The following is a 27,192-nucleotide window of genomic DNA, read 5'->3' on the forward strand; positions in this document are numbered from 1 at the left end:
AACCAAGTTCAGTCGGACCCTGGGATTCACCAAAGTGTGTGGCAATTAAAAGTTAAAGTCGATGAACAGGATCGAGCCAGCTGATGTTTGAAACAATAGTCGAGGAAATTTTTCCAGTTACAGGCTAGTTATTTCACAGGGTGTACTGTTTGTTTGATTTAATTTGACTTCACATTAACATAGTAGATGACGGCAGATAAAGACCCGAATGGTCCATCCAGTCTGGCCAACCTGATTCAATTAAATTTTTTTTTTTTTCTTCTTAGCTATTTCTGGGCAAGAATCCAAAGCTTTACCCGGTACTGTGCTTGGGTTCCAACTGCCAAAATCTCTGTTAAGACTAACTCCAGCCCATCTACACCCTCCCAGCCATTGAAGCCCTCCCCTGCCCATCCTCCCCCAAACGGCCATACACAGACACAGACCGTGCAAGTCTGCCCAGTAACTGGCCTAGTTCAATATTTAATCTTATTTTCTGATTCTAAATCCTCTGTGTTCATCCCACGCTTCTTTGAACTCAGTCACAGTTTTACTCTCCACCACCTCTCTCGGGAGCGCATTCCAGGCATCCACCACCCTCTCCGTAAAGTAGAACTTCCTAACATTGCCCCTGAATCTACCACCCCTCAACCTCAAATTATGTCCTCTGGTTTTACCATTTTCCTTTCTCTGGAAGAGATTTTGTTCTACGTTAATACCCTTTAAGTATTTGAACGTCTGAATCATATCTCCCCTGTCTCTCCTTTCCTCTAGGGTATACATATTCAGGGCTTCCAGTCTCTCCTCATACGTCTTCTGGCGCAAGCCTCCTATCATTTTCGTCGCCCTCCTCTGGACCGCCTCAAGTCTTCTTACGTCTTTCGCCAGATACGGTCTCCAAAACTGAACACAATACTCCAAGTGGGGCCTCACCAATGACCTGTACAAGGGCGTCAACACCTTCTTCCTTCTATTGACTACGCCTCTCTTTATACAGCCCAGCATCCTTCTGGCAGCAGCCACTGCCTTGTCACACTGTTTTTTCGCCTTTAGATCTTCGGACACTTCGGATCTTCGGCATGGTGCCCCTCGTGTAACACGCAGCAGATAGCAGAAATTCTTTTACAGCTGTGAATTGTGTGTATGCCACAGAAAATAACATTATCCTCCCTTGTTTTACTAAGGTGCGCTAATTGTTTTAGCGTGTGTTTTACCACAGACGCCAGAGGGTGGTGGTTAATGGAAGTCGCTCGAAGGAAGGAAAGGTGACTAGCCTAGCAATTCCATTTTTTATCTTCCTCCTTTCACTAATATATCTGAAAAAATTTTTATCTCCCTTTTTTACATTTTTAGCCATTTGTTCTTCCGCCTGTGCCTTCGCCAAACGTATCTCTCTCTTGGCTTCTTTCAGTTTCACCCTGTAGTCCTTTCTGCTCTCCTCTTCTTGGGTTTTTTAATATTTCATGAACGCCAACTCTTTCGCCTTTATTTTCTCAGCCACTAGGTTGGAGAACCATATCGGCTTCCTTTTTCTCTTGTTTTTATTGATTTTCTTCACATAAAGGTCCGTAGCCATTTTTATCGCTCCTTTCAGCTTAGACCACTGTCTTTCCACTTCTCTTATGTCCTCCCATCCTAACAGCTCTTTCTTCAGGTACTTTCCCATTGCATTAAAGTCCGTACGTTTGAAATCTAGGACTTTAAGTATCGTGCGGCCGCTCTCCACTTTAGCCGTTATATCAAACCAAACCGTTTGATGATCGCTACTACCCAGGTGAGCACCCACTCGAACATTAGAGATACTCTCTCCATTTGTGAGGACCAGATCCAATATCGCTTTTTCCCTTGTGGGTTCCGTCACCATTTGTCTGAGCAGAGCCTCTTGAAAGGCATCCACAATCTCCCTACTTCTTTCCGATTCCGCAGACGGAACATTCCAGTCCGCATCCGGCAGGTTGAAATCTCCCAACAGCAGAACCTCCTCTTTCCTTCCAAACTTTTGGATATCCACAATCAGATCCTTATTAATTTGCTGCGATTGAGTCGGAGGTCTGTAGACTACACCCACGTAGATAGAAGTTCCATCTTCTCTTTTCAGAGCAATCCATATCGCTTCTTCCTCTTCCCAGGTCCCTTGCATTTCGGTCGCTTGGATATTGATCTTTACATAGAGAGCTACTCCTCCACCTTTATGACCATCTCTGTCCTTCCTAAAAAGATTATATCCCGGTATGTTTGCATCCCATCCATGTGATTCACTGAACCATGTCTCTGTGATAGCAACAATATCTAGATCTGCCTCTAATATCAGGGGTTGGAGATCATGAACTTTGTTGCTTAGACTGCGAGCATTTGTGGTCATCGCTTTCCAGCTGTTTTTCAGCAATAATCTCCTTTTTCGTATGGATTTTTGTGTCGTTTCACTTTCCGTTGCAATACTAAGAAATGAGTTGCTGATATTGCTTATGTTGCAGCCTTTACTACTATCACATCTTTTCTTTTGCCGGGGGTGCACTTCTTTTGCCGGGTCATGCACTTGTGTATTCCTATGGTGGTGTGTGCCATAGTACTAAACAAACCCTGTGGATAGTCAGAGCTAGTTGAAAGCAACAGACCATCTGAATAGCCTTACTGGGTCAGACCAATGGTCCATCAAGCCCAGTAGCTCGTTTTCATGGTGGCCTATCCAGGTCACTAGTACCTGGCCAAAACCCAAGAAGTAGCAACATTCCATACAGATTCCCAAAGAGTAGCAAGATTCTGGAACCCCATAGAGTAAAAAGATTCCGGAACCCCATAGAGTAAAAAGATTCCGGAACCCCATAGAGTAAAAAGATTCCGGAACCCCATAGAGTAAAAAGATTCCGGAACCCCATAGAGTAAAAAGATTCCGGAACCCCATAGAGTAAAAAGATTCCGGAATCCCATAGAGTAAAAAGATTCCGGAATCCCATAGAGTAAAAAGATTCCGGAATCCCATAGAGTAAAAAGATTCTGGAACCCCATAGAGTAGCAACATTCAATGCTACCGATCCAGGGCAAGCATGTCTTTCTCAATTTCACACTATGGACTTTTCCTCCAGGAAATTGTCCAAACCTTTCTTAAAACCAGCTATGCTATCCGCTCTTACTACAACCTTAGTCGGTATTTAATTGGTATACCAATCATGGAGTTTAAATATCAGGACCTGAGCTTTTAGGATTATAATCCACCTAGATATGAAAATGTTTACATTGCCAAGCAAATATACATAAATAAATGCATGTTAGACCTAGCATATGAAAATATATCATTATGGATCCTCCGGGTTTGAAGCAGGATAGATCTGATCTTGGACATAATCAAGCTTGAGAAATGGGCATCGGCATGGCAAATGAGGTTCAACAGGGATAAGTGTAAAGTGATGCATGTCGATAACAAAAATCTCATGCATGAATAAAGGATGTCCGGGGCGGTACTTGGAGAGACCTCCCAGGAAAGAGAATTGGGAGTTCTGATCGACAAGTCGATGAAGCCGTCTGTGCAATGCGTGGCAGCAGCGAAAAGGGCAAAAAGAATGCTAGCAATGATAAAGATGGGGATCACGAACAGATCAGAGAAGGTTATCGTGCCGCTGTACTGGGCCATGGTGCGCCCTCACCTGGAGTACTGCGTCCAGCACTGGTCGCCACACATGAAGAAGGACATGGTACTACTCAAAAGGGTCCAGAGAAGAGCGACTAAAATGGTTAAGGGGCTGGAGGAGTTGCCGTACAGTGAGAGATTGGAGAAACTGGGCCTCTTATCCCTTGAAAAGAGGAGACAGAGGGGACATGATCGAAACAGTCAAGGTACTGTAACTTTAGAATAAGATTCCATATAAAATCTTTCTCAAAGAATTTAGTTCTTTGAAATAATTTTTTCCTCACAGGGTTTAGGTGTTCTTTTTTCTGCAGAGCCGTTGGGTACCAGCACTTCTTCTTCCTCTCTGGAGATTCAGCTTCAATAAATGGAGTACCTACTCCCTAACGAAAAAAAACCCAAAGGAAGCAAAACCCTATGACACCCTGAAATTTATATTTGTTTCTATACTTTTGACTAGCTACCCAGAGAAAAAAAATGGATACTGTAATTAAAATTTCCCTAAACTGTTTCCCACCCACAATGCATCTTAATCTATAGGCTTATCTCCAAGGTTATGAATCAAATGGTTATCTAAACCAAAATATTTTAGTGACAGAATTTACTCCAATTCACAACTGGTTTTTATAAATAACCAGAACTCATCAAAAAGATACTTTCTATCCTGTTTTCTTAATGTTAACCAGGACAAAATTAATTACCTTCCATTTAAATACAAGAGCTCTGCACCTCAACACAAAAGTGACAGAGAATCACTGTATGACATAACCAAACACAGCCCTTGCCGCAAAAATAGGCCAGACTTGAACTTAATTAACATTAAATTAAGATCCACTATAAAATCTTTTTTTTTTTTTAATCTTTTTCTATTCTCAGGCAACCAAGACCAACCTGTCTTCCAGACTGATAACCACCCAACTGCTCTCCTCGGCACTACTGACTTCTCCATGAGGTCATCGGACCTGTTGGCAGACATCAGCAGTCTAGAATTCCAAAACTTTTAACTTTAAAATATTAGAGGAAAAAAAAACCCCTCTGTCAGGTCTCTCCTGCCCTGGGTCAACTATAACATATTTATTTTGTAACCCATGGTTACATTATGATTGTAGAAACCTTCTTTGTGGGTGTTGAAAGAGAACATAAGATTTGCCGCTGCTGGGTCAGAAGAGTGGTCCATCGTGCTCCCGCGGCGGCCCTTAGGTCAAAGACCAGTGCCCTATTTGAGTCTAGCCTTACTTGCGTTCTGGTTCAACAGGAACTTGTCTAGCCTTGTCTTGAATCCCGTGCTTATTCTTGTGTTGCCTGACTGTACAATTTTTTCTTTCCTCCTTTTTTACCATGGTATGTATTATTTATATATATCTTATTTCAAAATTTTGTATTTTCCCTTTCACCATTTATGCTTTTACCACATCTTAGGATTTTCACATTGATTTATATATAATCCCTCTAATGGTGACATTCACTATATTCTGGTTATTATTGCCTTTTTACTTATACTTGGTTCTCTTGGGTTATTATATTCACTCATTTTTTACTTTAACTGTCTCTCTTATGATTCATTTAGCTTATTTATGTACATTCTACATGGAATTCATGATTATTGCATGCAGTCTTTCTTTTCTTCTTCTTCACACACTTGTTTTAAGGATAAACAGGATCACCATGTTCCTATATGGTATATTACACAACACTTATTTACCTTTTGTATATATATTTTTTAATATATAAAAAAAATTATTTAGATTCATTATTTTTACATAATTGTTTTAATATTGTATTTGTACTTAATAGGACCCCTGATGAAGGTTGTCTGAAACACAGACCGTGTTGGGTCCCTCGCTTGGTAAAAGGTTTTTAGATATGATTTATTTGTCACAATAAAATTTGCCTGCATCGTGTACAAGCCTGCAGTTTTGGTTTGTTTGTACTCTATTACAGATCATCTCAAAACCTCTTTACTCAATGTTAGCATAGGAAGAGTCTGATCCACTCATTTCTATTGTAAAAGAGTATTACACACACAGGCTTATTTTAGGAATAAGTAGAGTATTTATTTACAAAAAAAAAAGGAAACGACACTTCACCTTGGAAGTAAACAGCACCATCCTGCCTTTCAAAGACTGGGAAGCCCTCTCAACAGCCTCGCAGTTGAGATTCCCATGGGATGGAGCTGAGCGACCCGTTGGCCCACAGCTGAGCTTCACTTACCATCACCGAGGGGCTTCTTTTTACAGTTTACTTTCCAAACACACAGACACTGTATGGCAGCTGATAGTACATGTTCCCAACATGTGAGAATTATACAGGATAAGTGATAACGAGAGGTAAAACGAGTAATCTGCTCTTTGTTATCAGTAAGGTAATGTAATGTAATTTATTTCTTATATACCGCTACATCCGTTAGGTTCTAAGCGGTTTACAGAAAATATACATTAAGATTAGAAATAAGAAAGGTACTTGAAAAATTCCCTTACTGTCCCGAAGGCTCACAATCTAACTAAAGTACCTGGAGGGTAATAGAGAAGTGAAAAGTAGAGTTAGAGGAAAAATAAAAATAAAATAAACATTTTAACAAGACAGCATTGATCTAAATACTTTGGAAGGTAGAAGAGAGGAGAGAAAGGAATAGAAGCAGAAGGGGGAGCCGTTGAACAGTAGAATTCTGCAGCATCCACTATCTCCTCCTCTCCCTATTGGCTAAGGCTCTTAACATTTGCATATCTTCTTCCCATTGGCTAAGGCTCTTTGCCTGCATTGTGATGTCATAGAGCTTTATGGTTATAGAAACCTAGAAACATGATGGCAGATGAAGGCCAAATGGTCCATGTAATGTAATGTAATGTAATGTAATTTATTTCTTATATACCGCTCCATCCGTTAGGTTCTAAGCGGTTTACAGAAAATATACATTAAGATTAGAATTAAGAAAGGTACTTGAAAAATTCCCTTACTGTCCCGAAGGCTCACAATCTAACTAAAGTACCTGGAGGGTAATAGAGAAGTGAAAAGTAGAGTTAGAGGAAAAATAAAAAATAAAAATAAACATTTTAACAAGACAGCATTGATCTAAATACTTTGGAAGGTAGAAGAGAGGAGAGAAAGGAATAGAAGCAGAAGGGGGAGCCGTTGAACAGTAGAATTCTGGAGAAATTTAAATGATAGAAATAGAACAAAACAAAGACAAAAGGCAAAACAATAGATAAGATTAAAGATAAATCATAAGCTGGAAAGAAAAATACAACTTTGTCTTCAATCCACGGTTTCAGCGTCAGTGATGCCAAAGTACCCAAACAGTGAGAGTAGATGTTCTGTCTGAATAATCAGTTCCCAGTACAGAATTTGGCTTCTCACAGACACTGGCAGACTGATAACTACTGTGATGAAGCCACTAAGTAGTAGATTTCAAACAAACCGGAGGAAATATTAATTTGTTGCTGGAGAATGTGATGAAATCAGTTAGCTTAGCAGGGTTTCAAGTTTATTAAAAAATCTTTTTAAACCGCTTAATCATTATTCTAAGCGGTGTACACTCTAAAATTATATAAATACATGGTAAAAAAAGGGATACTAGGGAAAAACCAAGTGTCATAACAAAACACTGATAGACATATGGACTTAATTCAAACAATAGGAGAGTGGGGAAGAACTACAATCGTGAAAGAAAAGAGCAACATAAAAGGAAAATACAATAGGTTAGGGGGAAAATTATCAATTTAATCTAAAATTTAATCTAAACCAAAATTTAATCTGAAATGTCCTTAAAAGAACAGTTTTTATCCAAAGGCGTCCTGGAACAAGAATGTTTTTAGTTTTGTTTTAAATTGTTTTAGATCGGACTCATTGCGCAAATAGGTGGGCAATGAATTCCAGAGGGTAGGGGCGGTGGCGGCAAAATTATTGGAGCGCAGCGTGTTAATCAATTTTAAAGATGGTATAACAAGAAGATTCCGAGATGTCGAACGGAGGGTTTTTATAGCATTGTAAGGTATTAGAAGTCTGTTAATAAATTCTGGTTGGGTATTTAATTTTGTTTTAAATGTTAAAAGCAGGATTTTATAACTGACTAGCTGATGCCCCGGCGTTGCACGGGTATTTAATTATAGCAATAACACTGTAAATGGATTGAAATAAAGAAACTTTATAGTGGTGAATGAAATTATTTTTTTACAGCTTTATAAAAAGTACAATAATCAAATTATAATGTGAAATATTTGACAAAATGAATACAATACAACTAACACAAAACTTGATTATAAACAACAATTTTAGTTTCACCTCCAGGAGCAAGAACATATACATTCTTGGGTGAACCCACCCTTGAGCAAGCAACATAGAGTTGTCCATGGGAAAAACAGGGGGATCTTAAATCCACTCCACAGTATGTAATAGTCTGTCCCTGTGATTTGTTGATTGTGATAGAGAATGCAAGTCTCACTGGAATTTGCAATCTCTTAAACTGAAAAAAAAAGATCTGTTGGAATAAGTGGTATCCGCGGGATAAATACGGTTTCACCTTGTCCCTTTCCGGTTAAGATAGTCGCTTCAATTACATTGGACAGTAACCTCTTTACACAAAGCCTTGTGCCATTGAAAAGTTTTGGTGGATCGAGGTTGCTAAGTAAAATAACTGGAGATCCCACAGCTTTTTACATTTTTTCCATTGACTTGAATGGGTGAAATCTGATTTTCTGTTTGTTGCTCCGCCCACGTGTGCAGGTGGGCCGCGAGACCCACAGAACATATCACCCCAGGTAGTGAGGGATCTGCATACCAAGTTTCGTTCAAATCGGGCAAGCCGTTTTTGCGTGATCGCGGCACATACACACACACATACATACCTCCAATTTTATATATATAGATTCTATGGTCAACTGGTAACCAGTGTGCGCTAATCAACAAGGGTGAGACGTGATCGTATTTCTTCGCGCCGCAGATGATCTTAAAATCGCTGTGTTATGCACAATTTGAAGCCGTCTAATTTCCTTTTGTTGTAATGCCCTTATATAGGGCATTACAATAGTCTATACAGGCGATCACTAAAGTGTGGATCAGTGTGTTGAAGGAGGCTGGTTCAAGCAATTTAGCAAGGGAACGTATCATCTTGAGCCGATAGAAACATTCCTGAACGACCATGCTAATATGAGAATGATAGGAAAACTAGATTCTAAGGTAACTCCTAATAGTTTCAGGGTGGGAACAATTTTGACAGGGAGCAATTCGAGCATCAGAGGGGTTTAAAAATGACTTGGATACTTTCCTAAACGAGAAGTCCATAGGCCATTATTGAGATGGCTTGGGGAGATCCACTGCTTCTTCCTAACTGCATAAAATCTTTTGTACTACTTGGGACCTGGGTTGGCCCTGGTCTGACCCAGTAAGACAGTTCTTATGTACTAATAAGAGCCCCTTGGCAACCAGGATGACAGTTGAAGCACTGGGCAACAAGACCAGCTTGAGAAAACTATGCAGTGCTGATAGCTGAGTTTTCAGGTGATGCTCTTCAATTCTCAAGATGTTTGGTATCCCATGAGATATGTTCCAGTGTTACTTCCATTCCAAATTGTCTTTTCTGTACACTGTATATACAGTACTCCCCCGATATTCGCAGGGGTTCCGTACCAGGAACCCCCGTGAATGCTGAAAAACCGCAAATACAGTTTTTAGTGGGGGGAGATAGGAGAGGGCAGCCGGAGCGCCAGCGAGTGAAGGAAATCACTCGCGGTATGCTCCGACCGCCTCTTCCTGCACTAAAGTCGGGCCTCGCCAATCGGGAGCTGCTTTGACACGCAGCTCCTGATTGGTGAGGCCAGGAAGAGGCGGTCGGAGCATTCCGACCGCCTCTTCCTGCACTAAAGTTGGGCCTCACCAATCAGGAGCTGCTTTGACACGCAGCTCCTGATTGGTGAGGCCAGGAAGAGGCGGTCGGAGCATACCCCGAGTGATTTCCTTCACTCGCTGGCGCTCCGGCTGCCCTCTCCTGCCGCTTCGGCTGCCCGGTCATTCGCGGTCGGGAAATCTGCGAATGACCAGGACCACGAACAGCGAACCACGAATGACCGGGGGGACACTGTAATCCTAGCCTTTAAGCTGTCTATATAATTACTCTTTTTTTTTTTTTTTTTTAGCATGCATTGATTTAGCCCGCGCTAAAACGGTTACCACACCTTTTGTAAAAGAGGGCCTAAGTATCATTGTGGGAAATCAACCTGGTTTTAATCCAAATCGCCACCATCTTAAATGGCGCAGTGCTGGCCAAACAGACTCCTGGTGAAGGTATAGGCTGCCAAAGCGCAGTCCGTGTTGGCTCCTTGGTACATCCATTCATCTGGATTGTGCTGTTTCATTTTTTTTTTGTTTTTTTTAATATGCTGTTTGTAATAGAGTGAATTTGTTTTGGACTCGTGCTCTCATCCTGTTTATTTGAGGCCTTTCCAGCCCTTCTTGCTTGTCCAATTACTTACATGTCTTCTCAGTTTGTCAGGGTTGCTGGTGCCAGCCTGAGAGTGTTGGCGTGTTTGCTTACCTGTGAGTTGATTGTGATTTGAAGTAATTCTTCACAAGGCCACTTGTTTGCCATTCTAATACCCGCAGGGCTTGAACCATTGTCTCTCGGTGGTAAATACTGCTTTAACTCTTTTTGGCACTAAAGATTTACACTTGGATTATGGATTTGTTTTCTCATGGTTATGTAAACATGTACAACAGCTCCTCTCAAATAAGCAAACAGATCTGGGGAAACTTGCCACGTTCCATGACAGACATTGTGTAATCACATTATAATAGATGGCAATATTTGCACAGACAGAAACATGAATGCCAAAGGAACCTACTGCCAGCTCATGTGTATGAGAGAGAACACATTACAAAACAAACAGACCGACGCCAAAATGAAGTAAAAGCCGACCGCTTCTTAATGACTCATTAGCTTCCCAATACAAAACAAATATACATCTGCTGTATGTTTTAAGGCAAATGGAAATTGAAACCTCTACCTTCCCCCAGCATATTAGCTACGGTAAATCTGACTCTTCATATACTGTAGAAGGTTTGTTTTTTTCCCCAAGCTAATCCAGGAGTGCCACCTAGCCAGTCCGGGTTTTCAAAACATTCTTAATGAATCTTCATTCATGAGGAGGTACCGCCTTTCTGTGGTACAACAAAAGAAGTTTTGCATATTATATTCAGGAACTTCCTCCGTTCCTGGTGGCCTCATAATCTAACAGACGCTTTTACAAAGTCACGATAGCAATGCTGACAAGGTACCAAAGCCCACGGGAATTAAATGGACTTCTGTGTATTTAAAACGGCCGAATCGTTACTGCTGCTTTGCTAAAGGGGCCCTAAGTTGTTGTTTTTTTGTGCCTCGGGGCAACGGAAGGTTAAGTGAATTGCCCAAGGTCACAAGGGACAGCAGTAGGGATTGAATACATTTGCATACCCTTGTGCAGGGGTCTCAAAGTCCCTCCTGGAGGGCCGCAATCCAGTCGGGTTTTCAGGATTTCCCTAATGAATATGCACATAGATCTCATGTATATTCATTGAGGAAATCCTGAAAACCCGACTGGATTGCGGCCTTCAAGGAGGGACTTTGAGACCCCTGCCCTTGTGGATGTCTGGCTAGGAGACACCTCTGGAACAGCTTGAAAAACATAGCTCTATGGGAGACTTTTCTTTTGAAGCTACTTTGTCCGGGTTTTGAAAAGAAATTGCATGCGGGAGGGTCATCCGGACCTGCGCAGGTGCAATGCGGTGAAGTCATGCGCGGATACCTTTCTGCCCAATGAACAGGCAGCGGGGGCTGGGCTGGGGTGGGACTGGGGCATAACGGGGGCAGGGTAGGTGGAGCTGGGCGGGTCTAAGGGGTCCGGATTTGACTAACGTAAAATCTGGTAACCCCACATTTTCATGTATAAAATAGCAAGCTGCACTGCTCAGTTTCTATAATAAATAAGTGTTTTGCATGCTTTTGCATCTCATTATAATTTTAATCACATTGCACTGCCAAAACACGTGTTCTATGATTGTAATCCATCATGGAGGGGAGGGGGAGAGAGAAAAAGGGGAAAGGGAGAAGAGAGAGCCTACCGTTGGTGGGGGGGGGGGGGAGGGAGGGGGTGAAAGATAGCTACTGCCTTAACACGTGTTCTATGATTGTAATCCATCATGGAGGGGAGGGGGAGAGAGAAAAAGGGGAAAGGGAGAAGAGAGAGCCTACCGTTGGTGGGGGAGGGGGAGGGAGGGGGTGAAAGATAGCTACTGCCTTAACACGTGTTCTATGATTGTAATCCATCATGGAGGGGAGGGGGAGAGAGAAAAAGGGGAAAGGGAGAAGAGAGAGCCTACCGTTGGTGGGGGGGGGGGCGGGAGGGGGTGAAAGATAGCTACTGCCTTAACACGTGTTCTATGATTGTAATCCATCATGGAGGGGAGGGGGAGAGAGAAAAAGGGGAAAGGGAGAAGAGAGAGCCTACCGTTGGTGGGGGGGGGGGAGGGAGGGGGTGAAAGATAGCTACTGCCTTAACACGTGTTCTATGATTGTAATCCATCATGGAGGGGAGGGGGAGAGAGAAAAAGGGGAAAGGGAGAAGAGAGAGCCTACCGTTGGTGGGGGGGGGGGGGGGGGGGGGTGAAAGATAGCTACTGCCTTAACACGTGTTCTATGATTGTAATCCATCATGGAGGGGAGGGGGAGAGAGAAAAAGGGGAAAGGGAGAAGAGAGAGCCTACCGTTGGTGGGGGGGGGGAGGGAGGGGGGGAAAGATAGCTACTGCCTTAACACGTGTTCTATGATTGTAATCCATCATGGAGGGGAGGGGGAGAGAGAAAAAGGGGAAAGGGAGAAGAGAGAGCCTACCGTTGGTGGGGGGGGGGAGGGAGGGGGTGAAAGATAGCTACTGCCTTAACACGTGTTCTATGATTGTAATCCATCATGGAGGGGAGGGGGAGAGAGAAAAAGGGGAAAGGGAGAAGAGAGAGCCTACCGTTGGTGGGGGGGGGGAGGGAGGGGGTGAAAGATAGCTACTGCCTTAACACGTGTTGGTAACTACCCCTCTAAAATAATTTATCTGGCTTTAAAAGGCAAACATGAGGAAATGCAACTGAAGCTGTAAAATGGAGTTTATTACAATCTGAAAAGGACACGTACAATCTAAAGCTGTAGCATGAACAACAAGAACATAAAAGCTTCCCGGACAAGCATTTGGACATGATTTTCCCTTAAGCTGCCAAGGACTAGGTACGAAGACAACATCCCACCCTTCGAACCTGGAAGGACAAGAACGCGATCAGGCAGTGGAAGATGCTGTGCCCGTTACTCTCTTGGCTTCGGCTCCCTGAGAACCTTTCCAAGGGACGTAGCTCACATCTGTCGAAATCAGCAGCGAGTCCTGAGGAGAAAAAGAACAGAAAGGGGGCACATACAATTTTTTTTTTCCCCCCCTAGGTTTTCCAGTTGCAAAAGTAAATTGGAAATTTTGGCCGCGCAGTTAAAGCAGCGTATCGCAAACTGGGTGCCACGCCATGACGCGATTGAGAGGAGGCTTTTCAAAACTCTGACAAAGTGCTGGGTTTTCAGAAGCCATCCGGACCCCCGGATGTGTCCTCCCTAGCTGTGGCACGCTGGGGAGGAGGGAAGGCGTTGGCGCCGGAAGACCGCCTACATGGCGTGAGGCATGTCCTGTAGACAATCAGCCTGCGCCAGTGCCTCGCCTTCCCTGCGGGCGTCTCAGGGCCTTTGTGCTTGCGCAGATGTCGACGTGATGATGTCGCACGTGCTCGTGGCATCATCACGCTGACGTCCGCGCACTTCCCGGATGCATTAAACCATGGCCACTGCATTTAGTGCACCCCGGCTCGAGGAAGTTTGCGGGACACTGAGTTATAGGATATTGACCCCACAGTAAGATTGATAGGAAACAAATGTGTTTCCCAATTTGGTCCAGTCAGGTTTTTAGGCTATCCACAATGAATATGCATGAGACGGATTTGCATATATTGCTACCATTGTATGCAAATTTCTATCATACATATTCATTGTCGATATCCTAAAAACCTGACTGGCAAGAGCAGTGGCATAGTACGGGTGGTACCAGGAGGTGGGGGGGGTCCACCCTGGGCGCGGTCTTCCTAAGAGCGTGGCACCCCACTCCTCGCCACACACGCGCGCATGCCCCTTACCTTCTCCTGTACCATTTGTACTTCTCCGGCGTGAGTTTGTTGCCCGCATCGGCGTCGGAGCTCTCTCCGAGATCACTTCTGGGACCCGCGCCTAGCAAGTGATGTCAGAAGGCAAGCCGACACCGACATGGGCATGTTGCCCACGCCGGAGAAATTAAAAAGGTACGGGGAAAGGGGCGCATGCATGACAGGAGGCGGGGGAAGCAGCACCACCACTCTGGGGGGGGCCGCTCACACCTACTACGCCACTGGCTAAGAGGGTGCTCCAGGACTGACTTGGGAAGCTCTCTACTAGACTATAGTTATGTGTCTTGCATAAATCAAGTAGCTCAAAGGGTGGCAGCACATCCTCCCTTTTGCCGCTTCCAACCTTAGCTGCTTCAAGGAACTGCATTGCTTGTGTTGTTTTAATTAGGAATGTGCAAATATTTGCAATGAAACAGGACACACCTGAATCTCGCACAAAGGAGGTAGTTTTAAACTAGGCTCCTTTTAATCTGGGGCCTCCGCAACTGCCTAGTTATATGGCTACTGTTTTTATATTCATGCTTTATTTGTTGTCTAGAGCAGTGGTTCCCAACCCTCTCCTGGAGGACCCCCAGACCAGTCGGGCTTTCAGAATAGCCCTAATAAATATGCATGAGAGAGATCTGCATATACTCCATGCATATTCATGAGGGCTATCCTGAAAACCCGACTGGCCTAGGGGTCCTCCAGGACAGGATTGAGAACCACTGGTCTAGAGTGCTATGTATGTAACATTGAAATTTGCTTAGAATTTGTAAGATAATGCGGACTTTACGTATTTCAAAAAACAATAATGGTAGGAACCTACTCTACAATGGAACCAAAGTGAAAAGGATCTAGGTATTGTAGACAATTCGATGAAATCTTCCACCCAATGTGTGGTGGCGGCCATGAAAGCAAACAGGATGCTGGGAATTATTTTAAAAATGGGATGGTTAACAAGACTAAGAAAGATATAGCGGCAGTAGAAAAGGTTCAAAGAAGAGCGACCAAGATGATAAAGAGGATGGAACTCCTTTCATATGAGGAAAGACTAAAACGGTTAGGGCTCTTCAGCTTGGAAAAGAGACGGCTGAGGGGAGATAGGGTTGAAGTCTACACAGGGCAGGATAAACCAATAGGCCCAGTAGGCATGTGCCTAGGGCCCAAAATGGTCAGGGGGCCTGATGAAGGAGGGCATCAACATTGTTTTTCCCAAACGGCGATGGGCCTCTCCAGCATCGATCGGCAACACGGCCCCCCCCCCCCCACCGATTGGCAATGTGGCACCCCCCCATCGACGGAAAGTAAGACAAGCAAGCAACACGGGTAAGAAAGGCAACGGGAACTGTAATTTTGCAAGCGGTGCTGCTTGCCCAAAGCTTCCCTCTGACACAGTTTCCTGTTTCCGCCTGGGCCCTTGGTGGGGTGGGGCGCGGCAGGGGGGCCCAGTGTACTTGTGTGCCTAGAGGCCCTCGACGAATTAATCCTACCCTGAGTCTACAAAATCCTGAGTGGAGTAGAACGGGTAGAAGTGGATCGATTTTTCACTGTCAAAAATTACAAAGACGGGACGCATGAAGTTACAGGGAAATACTTTTAAAACCAATAGGAGGAAATATTTTTTCTACTCGGAGAATAGTTAAGCTCTGGAACGTGTTGCCAGAGGTTGTGGTAAGAGCGGATAGCATACCTGGTTTTAAGAAAGGTTTGGACAAGTTCCTGGAGGAAAAGTCCATTGTTACTCAGAAAGACGTGGGGGAAGCTACTTCTTGCCCTGTATTGGTAGCATGGAATGTTGCTACTCCTTGGGTTTTGGCCAAGTATTAGTGACCTGGATTGGCCACCATGAGAATGGGCTACTGGGCTTGATGGACCATTGGTCTGACCCAGTAAGGCTCTTCTTATTTAATTTTAATTTAATTCTTATATACCGCTAATAACCGTGAGGTTTCGAAGCGGTTTACAAAATTGATGCATTAAAAGATACAACAGATAAAAATAAATAAGATAGGTACTTGGAAATTCCCTAACTAGAGGTAGAAAGATGCTTAAGAGTGCTTTGGTTTCCTCTGAGCCAAGAGGACTTGAGACCAACTTCTCTCCTCTGGCTTCAGAAGCTGAGTCCTTGATACATTTTAAAAGGCTGTTTGCTGCCCTTCTGCTACCCCCTGAATGTTGGTGCTCTAGGCCATTGCCTAGTTCCCCTATGGAAAGCATAGGTCCCGTTTTAAGGAGGTACACAGAAGGCAGAATCAACCCTTCACACATAAGAAAACTGAGCAATTTTAAGAAAGAAAAAAAGAGCATGAGTTGTTCAAATTTTCTCATCCTTACTTGGTTAATATTAACTACTGTGTTATCCAGGGACATGCCATGCAGGGAGGGAATAGGGAATCCTTGTGACATTCTCCCTGAAAGACATAAAACAGAAATCTGTTAGCTAATTTTGCCAGGATCGCTGAGGAATAGAAATGCGAAAAATGTTTAATGTGCATTTCGTGTAAACTTATGTACACTTCTCCCTCATATTCGCGGGGGATATGGGCAGAGCCGGACCGTGAATATCCGGCTCTGACCGACCCCCACCTCCCTGCCACCTTCCCAGCCTTACCTGGTGGTCTAGAGGGCTTTCGGGGCAGGAGCGATCTTCCTATGCTCCTGCCCCATGCAGATCGCCATGAGGAAATGGCTCCTGTGAGTTCCCGTAGTCTCTCGAGACTGACGGGAACTCCCTACAGCCATTTCCTCATGGCGATCTGCACGGGGCAGGAGCGTAGGAAGATCGCTCCTGCCCCAAAAGCCCGCTAGACCACCAGGTAAGGCCGGGAAGGTGGCAGGGAGGTAAAAAATATGGGTTTTTTTTATTTTCCCCCTCCCTAGAAAAAAATCTCGATTTATGTGAAATCGCGAGTGCAGAAACCGCGAATGGGGAGGGGGAAGTATTGAAATTGTCTGTTTGCACTATGGTACTTTGGAAATTTAATAAAGATTTACAAAAGAAAAAAAGAAATGCAAAAAATCAATTTCTCCACTCAAAGCAAAAATATTTTTTAAAAACAAATGCCAATTCTCTATCCGTCAAATATTCTAGCCCAATATAATATTTTCTGAGTGAAGCAAAACTTTGTAAAGGTCTCATAAATAGCTATACTCTTATATCCAAATCATGTAATAATCTTTTTCTCAATGATTTCTTAGCACTTCATCTAGCATATTTCAATACATTTCAACAATGACCTCAGCAGCTATATTCGAACTGCATATTTCATGTGAAGTTTGAGTCTGTTGTAGCGGGCCTCCTCATCGGTCAATCTTATTAAACTTGTAGGCAATACAGCTTAAAGCCATCAATAACATCTTAGTTATCAGACTAAAAGGGACTCCTCCCTTTTAGGCCCTTGGAGTCCCTTTTAGTCTTCTAACTAAGATGTTATTGATGGCTTTAAGCCGTATTGCCTACAAGTTTAATAAGGACTGACCGATGTGAGGAGGCCCGCTACAACAGACTCAAACTTCACATGAAATATGCCGTTCATGTATTGTTGAAATGTATTCAAATATGCTAAATGATGTGCTTATAAATCATTGAGAAAAAGATAACAGAATTCTCTATCCATAACATGTCTATTTCCTGCTTCATACCACGGTATACTTATTGCATGAATTAGCACATACTGTCATGTCAGCATGGCAAAGGTTCACTAATTCACTCGGGGCCCTTCTGTGAAGCCCTAGTGATTCCTCAGTTGCTCGTGGCAGTGCTGCAGTTACAAATGGCACCGGCAGTCCAAGGTTGTTGTTTTTTTTTCCTACATAATGAGGGATTGGGGACCAGGAGATGGCCTTAAAGCTGTTATTTTTTTCTGGAATCACACCTATAGAGCCTAAATCTCAAAGTCCCTCCTCGAGGGCCGCAATCCAGTCGGGTTTTCAGGATTTTCCCCAATGAACATGCATTGAAAGCAGTGCATGCACATAGATCTCATGCATATTCATTGGGGAAATCCTGGAAACCTGACTGGATTGCGGCCCTCAAGGAGGGACTTTGAGACTCCTGGCCTAAATCGAGTTAGGTGTCTAGACATCTACAACTTAGGTGCTGGTACCTAGCCTAAAATATCAGTACCTAAGGTTGACCTGCCTACTGGAACCTAACTCAGTCCATGCCCAGACTCCGCCCCCTAACCACGCCTACTTTCCGTGTAAGCACTGGTAGACTCCTCGGTATAGATGCGTACGTCCAAGTTGTAGACACCTACCAACAAATTCATTTTTGTAAAATTCATTTTAATGGTCCTTTTCAATTAACAGCACTGACTGGACCAATTGAAAAAGTAAGTTTTTAAAAAAAAAATTAACGTGCGCTGATTTAGCCCGCGCTAATTGCTAAGGCGCCTACAGAATACAATGGACGCCTTAGCATTTAGCGTGCACTAAATTAATTAGCATGCCTTGATAAAAGGACCCCTAAGTTAGACACTTAGGGCTCCTTTTACAAAGGTGCGCTAGCGTTTTTAACGCACGCACCGGATTAGCGTGCGCTACCCGAAAAACTACCACCTGCTCAAGAGCCCTTAGATCAGCTAGGCGCACCAATCTAGGTGCCTAGCTGTTGGTGTCTTATCGAATTGGGCCCTTAGTATGCTATTAATTTGATTTGTTGGTTAAAATTTTGACTACAATTACATTTTTTTTAACTCCTCTCTCTTGTCCGGCATTTACTTTCTCTTCCCCTTGCGTATCCCGCGGTCCAGCATCTCTTCTCCCACCTCTCCGGGTTTACCTTAACCAGGCCTTGCTCTTCATAAGATGGCCAGCAGAGGCGGCAATTCCCACGCACGGTTTGTGGCTGACCTGTTGAATTCGGTGACAGGTCAAAAGCGCGCGCCGACAAAGGCGCGCCGAGACAACCGAGCGCAAGGCGGAAGCCCGCGCCAAAGAAAAAACAGTGTTTTAAGGGGCTCCGACGGGGGAGGGGGGGAACCCCCCACTTTACTGAATACAGATTGCGCTGGCGTTGGGGGGGGGTTTGGGGTGTTGTAACCCTCCACATTATACTGAAAACTTCACTTTTTCCCTAAAAAAACAGAAAAAGTTAAGTTTCCAGTATAATGAGGGGGGTTACAACACCCCAAACCCCCCACAACACCGCACCATGCCGGCGCGGTCTGTATTCAGTAAAGTGTGTGTGTGGAGGGGGGGGGGTTCCCCACCAACACCACCCGTCGGAGCTCCTTAAAACACTGTTTTTCTTCGGCGTGGGCTTCCGCCTTGCGCTCAGTTGTCTCGGCGCGCGCTTTTGACTATGTACCGTTGAATTCCCATGAGCGTCGGAGCATTTAGCGACCCAGGCCACGGTAGGAACCTCTACCTTGGCTTAGTAAAAAGGGAGGAGGGGATAATTAGGGATGGGCAACATTAAAAAATGATAATTGTGACTAACGGCGTGATTAGTTTTAATTGCGCAATTAATAACACTTAATCACAGCATATGAACGTGAAATGGGAAGTTGTATCAGAGAGGGGAAAAGCAGGGGAAAGGTTAGGAAAAGGCTGCTTTATTGAGAGGACCTATTTTTTTTGTAAAAATCAGGTTAGAAATAATTAAAAATTCAATTAGACATACCATTGATAGGTGGCAGAAGTCCAAACCGTACGGCGTTGCTTATAGCATTCTCCAGGTTCGACTCCTGAAAGAGAATGCACATCAGTATGAACTATAAGGTGTGTGTAGGCAAGAGTGGACAAATAAGTGTGGGATTATAAGTGTATGGATTGAGGGGATCTTTTTTTTCTTTATGTTTAATTTTGTGGTTTCTTCTCTGGGAAAGTTGGGGGGGGGGGGTAGGGTTTCTTTTTAACCATTAAAATGGCAAAAAAAAAAAAAATAAAAATACCCCTTCCCTCTGTATCTCGGTGCAAAATTACTGCTGCCTCTTTTTTTTTGACTGCAAATAAGGTAAGCTACGATGGGAGAAAACCCTGGAAATATCCGGGGGAAACTTTGAATGACTGACTGAAATTCCATTTGTTTTGTTTAATTTGGTTACAAATGAAAGGAAATAAAATGGGAGATTTTCTTAGAATTTCCTCTTATTTCCAAGAAAAGGCACTTGGACTTTTCCGCTTTGAGATTAATAAACAGTTTTACGACTCTTGCTGATTCTGGCCTGGTCCTTTTGGTGGAAGGCCCATTGTCCAGGCCCACTTCTTTATTCCTGGCTCTTACTGTGAGCGTATAGGTTGGTACGGCCAATACTGTTGCTACCCTTAATATTACCTCATTGCCAGGCAACTAGCATACCCATGATCATCAACCCTTTGCGCCTCCTTCACCTCTCTAATAGAAGCCCCCAGTCTTATTCCCTCAACAGCTGCCCCTTAACAGAGGTTGCCCCCCCAATTACTTCTCCCCCTGCCCCTTGACTGGACGCAGGCAGGTGTTTTTATGGTAGTCTAGTGGGCCAAAGTGGGAGTGGTCTCTGCTGCTGCATTAGAATTGCACCGGGTTTAAAACAGTGCCTATGACCCCTACTGGTAATCTTGCTGTATTGCTGCTAGTGGTCATTTTACTAAATCAGGAGTGATGACCTGTTTGGTAAATGCAAAAAAAAAAAAAAAAAAAATTGCTGGACATACCATCAGTATTTACTGTGTAGGCTTTGCATATACCACACCTTAATTTATGCAACTGTGGTGCAATGAGGGCCTGATTCTAAAGCCTGCGCCCAAAGTTAAATAGCAGTAGGCCTCCCTACCGCCACTTAACTAAATTGGTTTAATTGGTGCAATAATTGGCTGCATGCATTAAAATCCAATTAAAACTCAGTTAAAAAAAAAACACCAAAGCACATCCAAAGAGGTTGCCGTGATCTCACTTACGGGGGTGCCTTACGATGCATAACGCCACTGTAGGCATGATTAATGACAGAAATGGCGTTGGGCGTTATAAGGTGCCTCCATAGGCTTGATTCTTTAAAATGTAGATGCCATAAATGTAGGCTTGTAAAATCCCTACATTTCTGGCGCCATTCCGCAAACGGTACCGTTGCGCGATTGACACATGACTGGCAGCCGTTTTTTGTTTTTTTTTAGGCGGCTGCCGATAATGACGCTGTTTACAGAATCCGGACCTCAGTGCAAAGCCAACTGAACTTTAGAATCCTGGCCCCAAAGAATCAGTCTGCCCTGAGACTTGGGGCTTCACAGACCTCGAACAGAAAGAATGCCTTGCAAATCACCAACGTACATCAACATCGCCGACTTCAGAGATGATTTCAACGAGCTTAAGCCTATATGAAATAAGAAAACGAGCCAAAAGATGAAAGAAATGAGTTCAAAAGAATTTTTGTTGTAACTTTCTCATCCTACAATAATTTCTACAGTGTGATCTCTATATTCAACAGTGGTTGAATGGACATAGTCAACTAAAACTCTTCGAATGTTCAACCATGTTTAACTGGTTTATGGCTTATTAGCAATCCTGAAAAACCTCCTTTCCTGCAATGCAAAACAAGGTGGTTTACAAATAAAGTTTTAAAAAAGTTAAATAAAATTTTTAAAAATGAACACCATTACATAATAGGACAGATAGAAGACTAGGAACAGTGATGGAGGCTCATTCAGTGCAGCCTTGATGCAGCTTCACCCTCAACTTACAAGGGATTACTGAAAAGTTCTCAGTCCAGCCAACAAATTTGGGCAGTGCAACAACAAGGGTGAGGGGGACCTGGGACGGTGGTACCCTCCCTCTCTTCCCCTCCCCCCCACCACCACATTCACGTGCCCCCTTCCCCATACCTTTTTTTAATTTCATCCCAAGCATCCACCACCTTACTGCCCATGTTGGCTTTGGCATTCTCTCCGACATCATTTCCTGGGCGTGGGGGTCCCGGAAGTGATGTCAGAGAGAGCGCCGAAGTCGACGCGGGCGGCGAGTTGGTGGCTGCTCATGTTGACGTTAAAAAGGTACGGGGGGAAGGGAAGGGGCACGTGCATGGCAGGGAGAGGAGTGAGAAGGGGGGCAGAGAGGAGGAAGGATGCCAGTGCCCCGAGCAAGATGGCGCCCAGGGCGGACTGCCCCCCTCACCTCTCTCCTTACTACGCCACTGACTCTGCGGCAGTTTCCATCGAGGGCTATACACGTACCCCCCTCTTTTACTAAGGTGCGCTGTGCTTTTTAGCGTGCGATAAATATTATCACGCGCTAAACACTTAACCGCTAACGTGTCCATAGACTGACGTGCACATGTTAAGCGTTTAGCGCGTGGTGGGTGCGTGCTAATACTTGGCACACCTAGCGCACCTTAGTAAAAAGAGCCCTACGTTTCTAGCCCTCGATGGAGTGTTTCTGCGTTCCGATATCTTTATTCATTTTATTTATTTCTAAGCTTTTAATGTTTTTTGTGTCATTTATAAGATTGTAGTTGATAGGCAGAATACAAATATTTTGGATGATAAATAAACGAATATATTATGGTTGCGTATATTTTCTTGGTGAATTCTGAACTGTGTTGGGGGGAAAAAAAAAAAAATGAGGAATCCATCACCTGGTCAGGATGAAGTTGCTGGTTAGGTTCAGCTGTGACATTTGAAGGTCATGAGTGCAGAGGTCAGCTTCCTGCGGGAAAGACGGGGGAAAATACCAGAAGCATCTGAGACATCTCTTTCTGTGATAAGCTTGAAAAAAATTAGCTTTTTTTTTTTTTTACAGATCAATTAATCTTGTATGAGTAGGATATTCAGCCATAAAGACTGAAAATAAAAGTGTGCCCGGTTCACAGTCATTCGCGCGCGGGGGAGGGGGGGGCAATGCCACGCCGACATTTGAGCTAAGACAATTGGGCGCAAGACTCCAGTGCGCCGCCGGAAAAGTTAATTTTAAAGAGCTCCGACGGGGGTGTGTGAAGGGGGAACCCCCCCAGTTTACTTAATAGTGTTCGCGCTGCCGTTGGGGGGGGGGGACTTGGGGGGGTTGGAATCCCCCATTATAGAGTAAATTGAACTTTTCCCAATTTTTTTTTTTTTAATAAATTAAAAAAATTTTTTTTAAGGAAAAAGTTAAGTTTTCTGTATAATGTGGGAGGTTGCACCCCCAGTGGCAGCCAACGGCAGTACAAACAGTATTAAGTAAAGTGTGTGTGGGGGGGTCCCCCCCACACCCCTGTCGGAGCTCTTTAAAATTAACTTTTACAGCGGTACGCTGGAGTCTTGCGCACAATTGTCTGGGCTGAAATGTCGGCGTGGCTTTGTCCGGCGCGCTTATGTCCCGTCACCGTTGTGTCCATATCTGTATCAGTATATATTAGAATCCTGTTTATCTCTTAAGTGCTCCTTTGTCTAAGTTGCGATAGTGGTTTTAGCACGCGCACTAGACGTTAACACCAACTTTGAGCTGGCATTAGTTCTTGGTGTGTAGTGGGGGGGGGCGGGGGGAGGGAAAGGAGGCGCACACTAATCTCCAGCGCAGCTTAGTAAAAGGAGCCCTAATTCTGAAAATCTCTTCTGCTAATGAGTCTTCACTTACTATAGAGACCATTCAAGTATTCTATCCATGTACATTTGCCTTATTGTAGGGATAACAAAATATTGTTGTTTCTCTTTTCAATTCTCCCTATAAGATATAGCAATATTCTGTGAGACCATAGGCCATTACTTGAGATGGCTTGGGGAAATCCACTTCTTCTTCCTAGGATAAGCAGCATAAAATCTGTTTTACTACTTGGGATCTACCTTAGGCACTTGGGACATAGGTTGGCCACTGTTGGAAACAGGAGACTGGGTTTGATGGACCTTCGATCTGTCCCAGTATGCCAATTCTTATGTTCTTATGTGAGCCAAGTATAGGGCAGTCAAGCCATTGTGACATCACTGTTGAGGTTGGCTCTTAGGTATTGGTGGAATGAGGTATTATGACATCACAATCTCAGCTCTGGAATGTTGCTACTCTTTGGGTTTCTGCCAGGTACTTGGGACCTGGGTTGGCCACTGTTGGAAACGGGATACTGGGCGTGATAGACCTTTGGTCTATCCCAGTATGGCAATTTTGTTTCATGGGGGGGGGGAGAAGTTTGGATTTTCTATGACATCAAGAGATAAACACAAGAGCGGAGGAACTTGTTCTTGGCTATGAGAACTGAAAACAATAACTACGGGCGCAAAAGTTTATTTTCACTTACCCATTCAACGGCATGGTGAAATATTTGGGAGTGAAATATATATATTTTCTCACCTGAACCGTTCTGGGCTTTCCTGGATTTGAAGAAGTTGACGGCTGGGAATGTTTAGCAATTGTAGAACAGCAAATTGGTTAAATGGGACCTAACGGTTAAGCCTATTCCTGATTCTCTAAATACAGTGTTCCCCCCAGTCGTTCGCGGTCCCGGTCATTTGCGGATTTTCTGACCGCGAATGATCGGGCAGGAGAGAGCAGCCGGAGCGCTGGCAAGTGAAGGAAATCACTCGCAGTATGCTCCGACCGCCTCTTCCTGCACTAAAGTCGGGCCTCACCAATCTGGAGTTGCGTGTCAAAGTAGCTCCTGATTGGTAAGGCCCGACTTTAGTACAGGAAGAGGCGGTCGGAGCATACCGCGAGTGATTTCCTTCACTCGCTGGTGCTCCGGCTGCCCTCTCTTATCTTCCCCGCTAACAACCGTATTGGCGGGGGTTCCTGGAATGGAACCTCTGCGAATATCGAGGGAGTACTGTACCTGATTTGAGTTTCTCTTAACTCTATTATGGCATTCCCCCCTCCCCCAAGTTTTGTGGTCTAAGGAAGATATGTGTGAATGCCTTGTTTTGCGGATAATTCAATTTTACAGCGCTGATTAGCACACACGGATTATTGTGTACAATTCTGGAGGCCACATTATCAAAAAGATGTGCTGAGAATTGAGTCGGTTCAACGAATGGCCACCAGGATGGTCTCGGGGCTCAAGAATCTCCCATATGAGGAAAGACTGAATAAATTGCAGCTATACTCGCTCGAGAAACATAGAGAGAGGGGGGACATGATTGAGACGTTTAAATATATCACGGGCCGTATCGAGGTGGAAGACGATATCTTCTTTCTTAAAGGACCCTCGACCACAAGAGGGCATCCGCTGAAAATCAGGGGCGGGCAATTTCATGGTGACACCAGGAAGTATTTCTTCACCGAAAGGGTGGTCGATCATTGGAATGAACTTCCACTGCAGGTGATTGAGGCCAGCAGCGTGCCAGACTTTAAGAAAAAATGGGATACGCATGTGGGATCTCTAGCGGGGTGAAGTTATGAGGGTGGGTCATTAGGGTGGGCAGACTTGATGGGCAGTGGCCCTTTTCTGCTGTCTTTTTCTATGTTTCTATGTTAGTAAAAGGATCCCTTAATTATTTAAAAAGCTTAAATATTAGCACGCGCTAAACACTGACGTGGCCATAGAATATAATGGATGCGTTGGCATTTTGGGCTCCTTTTACTAAGCCGCGTTAGGGCTTTAACGCGCGGAATAGCGCTCTAGACCTTAACGCCAGCATTGAGCTGGCGTTAGTTCTAGCCACGTAGCGCGGGTTTAGCGTGCGCTAAAAACTCTAACGCAGCTTAGTAAAAGGAGCCCTTAGTGTGCGATAATATTTAGCGAGCGATAAAATGGCTAGCACACCTTAGTAAAAGGAGCCCCAAATTAAGCGCGCCGATCTAGGCACCTCGGTTCAGGCATCATTTATAGAATCTGGGCCCAAATGAACAAATCATTGATGAACAGACTGGATGTCTATGTCACTAAGGCGCGTTAACTAATTTAGCGCGCTCTGATTTAGCATGCGCTAATCAATGTAGTTTACGCTAAATGCTGAGGCGCCCACTAAGGGGTCCTTTTACTAAGGCACACTAGCCGATTTAGCGCGCTAAATGCTAATGCGTCCATTATATTCTATGGACGCAGTAGCGTTTAGAGCAGTGGTTCCCAACCTGTCCTGGAGGACCACTAGGCCAGTCGGGTTTTCAGGATAGCCCTAATGAATATGCATGGAGCAGATTTGCATGCCTGGCACCTCCATTATATGCAGATCTCTCTCATGCATATTCATTAGGGCAGGGGTAGGGAACTCCGGTCCTCGAGAGCCGTATTCCTGTCGTGTTTTCAGGATTTCCCCAATGAATATGCATTGAAAGCAGTGCATGCAAATAGATCTCATGCATATTCATTGGGGAAATCCTGAAAACACGGCTGGAATACGGCTCTCGAGGATCGGAGTTCCCTACCCCTGCTTTAGGGTTATCCTGAAAACCCGACTGGCTTGGTGGTTCTCCAGGACAGGGTTGGGAACCACTGGTTTAGAGGACGATAATATTTAGCGTGCACTAAATCAGCTAATGCACTTAGTAAAAGGTCCCCTAAGTTTAATCCCAATTAACGGTCTTTAAATACAATGAATTTGGGGTTCCTTTTTACAAAGCCACAGTAGTGATTCCCCCGTGGTAAATGTACCGAAGCTCATTCTATTCCTGTGGGGCTCGCTTCTAAAACACTTATATGCACAGAATACCATAGAAACCTATGGTACTTTGCGTGCCGAAGTGCTTTCAAAATGAGGCCCACGGGCTGTGGTGTATTTGCCACGGGAGAATCGTTACCATTGCTTTGGGAAAAGGGGGCCCTATGAATTCTTTGGCATCAATGCACTTATTAAAAACGCGTCTGTGTACTCAAAATAACTTCATATCATCTACAGCTCTTACCAGATACATTGAAAACAGGGGTTCGAGGGAGTCTGGAAGGAGTGCATATGCCTTAAGGAAGCCGAACATAGTCAGGGTCAGACTGTTTGGTGTCAAGCTCACCGCAGGGGCTTGGGTGGCCATTACGATCATTTCCATAGGGCAGGCCTCTGGGTAGTGCAATGTAATCTGCACAAATTTTTAGACGAGAAAAAGGAATACGATTGAACCAACAGATTAAATTCTACCACAATACATGTCATAGGACACCAAATTCTGTAAGGGACCTCTAAAATTTAGGCGTCGCCTAGATGTCCAGCGGTAAACTGCTCAGCGTGATTCTAGGTGTCAGGTCAAAAGCGCGCCACGACAAAGGTGCGCCCAGACAATTGAGCGCAGCGCGAAGGCGCACCCCGCTCTAAATTACTGTTTTTAGGGCTCCGACAGGGGGGCGTGGGGGGGAACCCCCCACTTTACTTAATAGACATCGCGCCGCGTTGTGTGGGGGGTGTGGGGGGGTTGTAACTCCCCACATTTTACTGAAAACTGAACTTTTTCCCTGTTTTTAGGGAAAAAGTTCAGTTTACAGTAAAATGTGGAGGGTTACAACCCCCCAAACACCCCATAACGCCTGCGCGATATCTATTAAGTAAACTGTGGGGGTTCCCCAACAAAACCCCCGTCGGAGCCCCTAAAAACTGTAATT

At 44.2% G+C, this 27,192-nt stretch overlaps 1 protein-coding gene across 1 annotated transcript in view; it reads right to left on the reverse strand.

Annotated features, from left to right (window-relative positions):
• Positions 1-22,334: 22,334 nt before the first annotated feature.
• LOC117368887 (BPI fold-containing family C protein-like) overlaps positions 22,335-27,192 on the reverse strand; it is a 38,291-nt gene continuing 33,433 nt past the window's right edge. The window contains exons 11-12 of the mRNA XM_033962628.1: positions 26,508-26,675; positions 22,335-22,409 (exon numbers count right to left, since the gene is read on the reverse strand). Coding sequence (XP_033818519.1) covers positions 22,335-22,409; positions 26,508-26,675 — 243 coding nt within the window. The remainder of the gene's footprint in view (positions 22,410-26,507; positions 26,676-27,192) is intronic.

The sequence above is a fragment of the Geotrypetes seraphini genome, chromosome 11 (genome assembly GCF_902459505.1).
Source record: "Geotrypetes seraphini chromosome 11, aGeoSer1.1, whole genome shotgun sequence".
NCBI classification, from domain to species: domain Eukaryota; kingdom Metazoa; phylum Chordata; class Amphibia; order Gymnophiona; family Dermophiidae; genus Geotrypetes; species Geotrypetes seraphini.